Below are 7,902 nucleotides of genomic sequence, written 5' to 3'. Positions count from 1 at the left end.
AGGCACTTTAATCCCCATTGCTCCGTTGGGTAGAGGGTTATAGGCACCTCATCCTGTCATTGGGCTTTCGCCTGTTTGATGATGGATTGGTTAACAAAAGAAGAGAAGAGCGCCCCTTAGAGTTTGAGTTGAGTCATAGTAATCTCGATCAAGCGCTCATTACCCGTACATTTCATTGTATAATATATTAAAGTGTATATATAAATATTCTATGGTCATTTCATGTTTTATTGTCCTCTTGAAGTGTATCTAGAAACCCAGCTTTATTTTCTGACTCAAGTGATTAGTTCCTACGACACGGTATACAGTTAAACAGTCATAATTTGAGTTTCTTCGAAACACTTTATAACGTTAACGCTCAATGTAACTATTACATAACATCGTTTGGATGGTCTCTTTCCTTCTACATCCGTCTTCTCTTGATATTAGATAAAAAAATGGACAAGGAAGCATATTATTTGGATACTTTCAATTAAGGCAGTTTGCACCTCGAAGCTGGAAGACTCAAAGTTTTGTTCAAATTTTCCATAAAACAATCTTTAACCTGTTCCCTTTATAATTATAGACAAATCAGGGGTAAAGACGCAAAATCTGGTACCAGTGAAACAAATGACACAAAATATACAGACACATCCTTGTGATAACTCTATGGGGAAGAATTATATATTCATTCCATAAAGGCAAGCTTGTGAAAACTTTAGTTACTCCATGAGCTTCAAAAATAGCTCTAATAAGTGGTAGACAAATCAAGTAAAAGTTTGACAGTGAGAAAATTGGTCTCCGAGGTGCATTTTACCTGTCTAACGAGAGATGTCATCATTTGACTCAACAACAGTGCTTCCATTCATCGAGGTAGTAGAGATGTTCCATTCATCTCAACGTTTTGTTAAAGCTGAGCTTAAAGGCACCGTTGGCGATCCCTGGGATCTCCTTTGTTCTAGTCTGTAAGAGGATTATGGAGGTGTGATAGCCTTTTGTTTTCCATTGAAATTGTAATCTGGTGGGTAAATTTTCTGATGAGACAATCTGGTGCCAACACAGGCCTTTACGTTTGGTGTCTTCCTATTGTTCTCACTTGAGTAAACAAAGAGGACATTGTTTGTGATTATGAAATCGATTCGGTTTTTATTGAAGTCTGATGGTATACTGATCCCTTCCAACACTGTTCCACTAAAAACTACGATCCAATTAGTGACAAACTGGCTATTAAAAAGAATGTCAATTGTTTTGTTGGTTGTGTGGGGGTTCAAGTACTCTGCCTTCAAGCTGTCTATTCCGCAACAAGGCTGTGAAAGTGACGTCACCTCGCCAAAGATTTTGACACAAATCTGAAGCATTGGCTTTTAATTTGTATCTTGTTTCTCTAGGGTCGTTTTGAAGAACTGACATGTTGTCAGTGCACTCGTTCATCGCCTTCTGTCGCCTTTGTCTAAATTCTTGTAAATCTTGCTCGAATGTCGTTCCGTATTGATCAATTTTCTGCCAAAGTGTTCTGTTAAAATGTTGGTATAGCTTGAAATCTGATTTGTTCCATGCAACAATCTTTTGTCGAGTATTATCCGTAATGTGTCTGCGTTGCGTTTCGCTTCTGACGCCATTTGGAATGTACAGAATATCATCCATTGTCCAACAAAGTTGTTTTTTCAACACCAACAATGATTGGTCAAAATAATCAGCAACGAGAACCAGATCCATCTCTGAATTTAATTTTTGAATATAAGCATCAACTTTCTTATCGTCGTTAGTGTCAGCTGTATCCATGCCCAAGTCGAATAGTTGACCGTTATGACTCTGGTACCAAAAGTACACCTTCTTGTCCAGGTATGTTTGAGGATTTTCCATGAATTTTGCGATTTTATCATTCGAATCTTTGATTAATCTGCCCCACTGAAAGTACGAAAAAGCAGACTCAAAATGTTTGACTGGATGACGAATAATTGTGACATAGGTGGCATTTGGTATGACGTCATCCATTTCAGGGCGATTATATCGCACATGATTGGTCAGCATATCATAATATTTCCCGCCATTCAACGGTAACGGACTATTCTTCAGCATTGCTCGTGTAAATCTGCTGCTGCTCGACAAGATGTGTGGTCCGTACTTCCTATCAGGGGGTACCACAAATGACAGGTTTCTTGTATACCCAAATCGTTCAATAATTGATGCGAGAGTTGTACTAGCTGTCTTGTGAGTTTTTATAAACACAATTTTTTTCACAGGTTCACAGGTTTCCACTTCAGTTGATGCCATCTTCCCTCCACCACGACTGCTACCTTCGACGGTGTCTTCCCTGATATTTTTGGTGAATATTCTGCAACGGAAAATGGTTGACAAAACATTGATAATTCAGTAAATTGGAATATATTGATAACATCTTTTTCAGTGTGACTGAAAAAATTGATGTCAACTTTAAAGTGAGCGTGTCAGATTAGTAAAGATGAAAGTAATATTATTACTTTCTACTGTGGATTTTCACATTGTCTTGGCTGGTTTTATTGATATCCATATAAAATAACGTTGTCATCTTACTATAAAATGTACTGTATATTATGGCCATGAATGCAAATACAGCTCTGAAATGACATTTTTTCACGATGGTTTTTAAAATGTTTTTCAGTTGTTTAAATGACATGTTCTCAGAATATTGAGCACGTTAGATGGAAGATATTATGATGACGTTGAATTTCATTTCTTTTCACTGAGTTCTGTGCAAAATTTCATGAAAATGATGACAGGGGCAAAAGTGATTTTCCTGTGATGTAAGGAGAAACGTTAAAGTATTTGCGCTGTTGTTGGCTTACATCCTTAAAGAAAATTGTGTGTGTGAAAAGCGTGAAAACCCAGTGTCATGTGTCTTATAATGGCTGATCTGTCAAACAAATTATCCAAGCGTGGATTTCTTTGTTCACACCCAGATAACAAAGTAAATATTATTCTGCAAGTAAAATTCGCTGCATTCATGGAACGCCCGAAAGCGTCTGCTTTGCTCGTCACTTTCACTGAATACTTGGTGCATGAAGTATTCGATTATTAATTTGTATTTTCTCAAGATCTTCAAGAAAAAATATACTACTTTGTTGAATTATAGAAGAATAGCGAATGGCAAATGGACGTTGCAAAGAGCTGTAACACTAAAAGCACATTCTCCAAATTTATCGATGCAAGATTGCTTCAGTTGGAGTTTCATCTTACTGGCTTACTTTACATTTCAATTTGGTACGTACAAAGTTATCATGTGCGAAAGATACGTTAGAGCAGGAAAATAGTTGCACTTGAAATAGGAACTAAATTTTTGAATATGGGTTGTTGAAAAACCGGTAGATAATGCAAGTGATACAGACGAGGAGCGACGTGGATAGAAACTTTGGAATGAATAAGAAGAAGTGGCAAAAATGTAACAAAATCCAGTTTTGTCGTCATTTATAAACAAAAATCTGCTGACAACTAAGACCTGACATCAACAATACATGGGTCAATATTGCGAACGATTTCAGTAACAGTCTCTCTGGCAAAAGACATATTGAGTGAAAAATCATCAGTGCAAATTGGAGCAAGCCTAGAAACTAATTGTTTTAATGGAAAGGTCGGACTGAAATCACTTTAGAGAAGTGAAACAGTGTTACTCAAGTCAAAGTGGCCTCATTTCTTAGTTGAGCTCATTCCCATGGGGTCAAATTCGAGCCCAATTTATAAGCCCCAATTTATTGATGCATGGATGAACAAATAAATTAAAGCAATACCGACATTTGGTTAAAATGGAAAAAAAACAATGCGTATCCAAGCGTTCAAATATTACACCACATTTCTAATCACATACAGTATCGGTCACGTGAAAATCGATAATAATTTTATCATGAGAGTTAGGTGTTTTGTCACTTTCTCTTTCGATAAGGTACAAGATTGCTGATGACGCAACAATTTGCATACACTGGGCTGGGTTTTTGAATTCTCATGTAAACAATTGTTTATCAGGGCGTAAACACTAACTGCTACACACTAGAGGATTTTCAGCTTTCAATAATCACCTGTCTGGATATCAAAATCGCAGTCTCCACTGAACACGATTATAGTCCATACCCGGGAGAACTATAGTAAATTCCCTGCACCGTCGCGTCTGCCTGACAGTCAGGACGAACACCGAGCGGAAAGACAGCTTCGTTATAATACTACATTATGATTGCAGTTATATTTATGCCAAGTTTAGTTGTTGCATTGAATGAATGACTCATGAACAACATTTTCGCCTGCTATTTGGCAATATCGGACACTGGCAGCGTCCGACAACCTGCCGCAATTCGGCAGAGTATGCCAAGGTGACCCGACATCCGCTTCAGAAGAGAGGTAACATCACATCTATGGTGACATGTACGTATGAAGGTGAACTTGACTGCATACGATACAGGAGAGCAAATAATTAAGATATTATGTGACAAAAAGCAGAACTTAAAGTTGTGTTATTCATGTATACTGAAACTTTGAATGTAGGACAAGTGGATAACAAATCCGAACTCCGATGATTTAGTTTCGCCTCGTTGTGATGAATGAAGCCGTGATTAACCAGATACTTCGCGGTCAAGAAAAGTCTATGCTCTTGAAAGACGCTTGTCCGTTTGTGCTGTTTGGCCTTCTACGCTTATCTAGAGACGAAAATTCGCATGGCCTATAGACACTGTTATAAACTTTATAACAGTTGCGAAAGGCCATCGAGCAGCTCCGAAAGTCAGATGCTTGTTGCTCTCGTCTTTCGCCAATCGCTTGTAATATTCGTCACTAATCGACTGCCTGTGATCGACGCACACAAACAAAATGGCTTAGATAGCGTGTGAATTTAATGATTAACCGATTACCCAAGGTCTGAAGTATGCGGAAAAAACTTATCTACAACTCATTTGTGATAAAATGAAATGCAGCACTAAACAAAGTCAAAATAGACATATTCCCAAAGGATTTTCTCGACAATTACCGAAGACGATTATACGATCACTGCCAAACTTTGGTCCGTCGACATCGTCATTGGTATGTATATAGCTTACATGAACTTCCGCTGAAATGGCGTACGTCATTTTCATCATTTGTTACGATTGAAAAAACCGTGCGCCTACAGAAAGAAAGGTACCTTGCTGATTGGAACCTTTCAGACTGATACCTCCGTCCGCCATATTTGCTTCGACCAGCTTGCCAGTAAACATCGCTTTGGCCGGATGATAAATGTGAAGAATCATGATTGGCACTTTTGTAACATTTACAAAGAGGGTTCCAACGATCGTACAGGGAACACACTTTTGAAACATAAGCGTTTATTTCGACTCAAGTTTTGTCGCCATATATTCAGAGACATCATATGCAACATTCATTAAGGGAGCCGTCATTATATACGGCCTAGGGGTTGGAGGAAGGCGAGGGGGGGGGGGTCACTCAAAACATTGAAAACCTCGAGGAGGTTGCTCAAAATATGGCAGTGGAGAGGGAGAAGGGGTTACTCAATTTTTGGAGCGAAATAAATTGAAATACCTCTCAGACTGCACCATTTCACACAGCAATTTCTCAAAATTTTCAGTCCGAGAAGGGGGCACCAATCTCGTGCTCCCTTCCCCTTGTATTTTACTAGTAAAGAAGCAAATTAAACATCTCAGATTGTACCAGACTGCAGCATTGCGCACATCAATTTCTCAAAATTTTCCACACAAGAAAGGGGACACTCCCTCTGACACTTCCCCTCAGCCTCTCACGTATTCTCCCCCTGTACTTCAAATTCTGCCCAGTCAGATATCCTAGTGAAAACCCTGTCATGATACCCATCCAAATTAAATAATACTATATGGTTGGATACTGGTTATAGCGTGAGCTTCTATATCTGTATCTGTCACTTTGAATTTCATTTTGTTGGTTTCACCTTTCACAACCGTCATGAGATAACCGATGATAATCTAGCCGATACATCAGGATTTGAAAAGTCTTTACTATTGTTGTATTTTTGTAAATTTTACAAATACATGTATTGGTATTTAACTTTTCTAAGTGAGGGGGTCAATCAAAATTTCTGAGTCAGAGGGGGGGGGGGATTACTCAAATTCATCATGATTGGCAGGGGGGTGGTTCTCTAAATTTTGGAGTTTCCGATGAAATTCCTCCGACCCCCGGTCGTAAGTTAATGACGGCTTCCTAACAATGAACGCCTGAAACATGATAAAATTATGGGATTCTAGGATCAAACGCGGTACGTCCGATCAGTAGCGTGACTTTTTTCTTTTGCATAGGCTTACGATAATTCAGCTTTTATGGAGTAGACCCCTGTTCAAGTTTCCCAAAATGCTACTGGTTTGGTAAAAAGCAAAACGCAACATATAATATAAGCTGTTTTACTTACTCGAGTTTTCCCGGACCATGTTCATTTCCTATTAGTCGGCGTTCATTCAAATGTTCCTCCTTAGCGTATCTTCCTGCTTCAAAGCCAATCCAGTACACTACGTAAACACTAAAAAATATCACGATCGCTCGCAGATATGTTTTCGCAGCCATGGGCTTGCAGTATGCCGCGAAATGTTGTTGTAACGTACACGATGGAAGATGACCACGACAATTTTGTCACGCCAAATTGGACTGCACGATTTTGTGACGGGGGTTTGTGTCATTATGAGGTTGAATACGCATACACTATTAATCAGCTTCGTATGGTGTAGAATTAGTAATATCAACGATTCACATGCAATATCTTCTGAAAGAAAGGGACAATTCAATTAACTGTTGATTAATTACTGAAAATATAAGTTTCCAGTCCGAAATCGACCAAGAGTATAGATACGAAAACGACTGTCGTTCGCGCACCAACGGTATTGGCTTCAAGTGAACATCCTCTGTCTGTGGGCTGAGTGTAGACATCCTTAAACCATATGTTACCGCAAATGTTATTCTCTAAGCAATATTACACAATTCGTTATTGTTTGTACAATGCCATTAATGACACTATTGATAGAAAAATGGAACAGACAAACGTTCATTTACAATTGTAGCCACAATCCGCATATAATCTTGTATCGCCAGGTTGGAGGTCACTCAGTGTTTAGCAAAGAGTTGTATATCTGCTGTCGACTTGTTATGCAGGGCTTGTACGCACTGCATACAGTACTTGTGTTTCACTGATTAAAATGTAAAAACGGCGACAGTACTATAGCGTTTCAAGTCTACAGGCCATGACGTGCTATCATATACTGCAGTGTGAAGATTTATGTGATGTCTGAATTCGTGAAATGTTAACAAAGATAAGAAGAAGCAGGTGCAGCCAACGAACATTGCACTTTTAAAGGGGTCTTTACTATGACAAGATATATTGTGCATGACAAGTAATGTGAACTGATCAATTTTAAGTCATGAGGGTAATTAATAAGCTGTTCATAATTTGCCCTCCCACTGAAAGTTTTTCGACTTGCCCTTCCCGCACTCAAACTTCATTTTTACCCACTCCCCACTTATATTTGCCTGTTTCCCCTCTCCACTGTCAATTTTTGAAGCTCCCCATCCCTGTGGCGAAAAAAACTTGCCGATTTCCCTTGCCCTGGAAAAAAATTCCCCTCAATATTTGTCATTCTATTTCCCCTGCAGACATGAAGCTACCCTACCCTGAGATGAAAAAACCTGTCGATTTTCCCCTGCCCTGAGAAAAAATATCCCCTGAAAATTAACATTCCCATGCAGAAACATACTGTAGTGGCCTTCTCCCGAAAACACCATGGCTCAACTTACCCTGCCTCGTTTTAAAAGTAGCTTCCCTTCTCTCCTCTTGTGTCGCCAAGCCCTGTCACCGGGACAATCAACCGATATCTGCCCTGCCCGACAAAAAAACCCTAAAATGTGCTCCCCCGCCATCTAAAAATATGTCCCCTGCCCAAGCAAAATTAAAAA

At 39.1% G+C, this 7,902-nt stretch overlaps 1 protein-coding gene across 1 annotated transcript; it reads right to left on the bottom strand.

Annotated features, from left to right (window-relative positions):
- Positions 1-1,037: 1,037 nt before the first annotated feature.
- On the bottom strand, positions 1,038-6,673 carry LOC139139822 (galactosylceramide sulfotransferase-like). Its single transcript, XM_070708759.1, has 2 exons — positions 6,371-6,673; positions 1,038-2,314 (listed from the first exon to the last, which is right to left on the bottom strand). The coding sequence occupies exons 1-2, from the start codon at positions 6,520-6,522 to the stop codon at positions 1,219-1,221; spliced, it is 1,248 nt and encodes a 415-aa protein (XP_070564860.1). The 5' UTR covers positions 6,523-6,673; the 3' UTR covers positions 1,038-1,218.
- Between the last annotated feature and the right edge of the window lie 1,229 nt (positions 6,674-7,902).

The sequence above is a fragment of the Ptychodera flava genome, chromosome 9 (genome assembly GCF_041260155.1).
Source record: "Ptychodera flava strain L36383 chromosome 9, AS_Pfla_20210202, whole genome shotgun sequence".
NCBI classification, from domain to species: Eukaryota; Metazoa; Hemichordata; class Enteropneusta; family Ptychoderidae; genus Ptychodera; species Ptychodera flava.
Note: the sequence above shows the minus strand (reverse complement) of the source record. Positions and strands in the feature narration are given on the sequence as shown.

Coding starts and splice junctions, on each gene's coding strand:
- LOC139139822 (XM_070708759.1), bottom strand. CDS start 6,522: ATGGCTGCGAAAACATATCTGCGAGCGATCGTGATATTTTTTAGTGTT. Junction 2,315..6,370: donor CATGGTCCGGGAAAACTCGA/GTAAGTAAAACA, acceptor TTTCCGTTGCAG/AATATTCACCAAAAATATCA.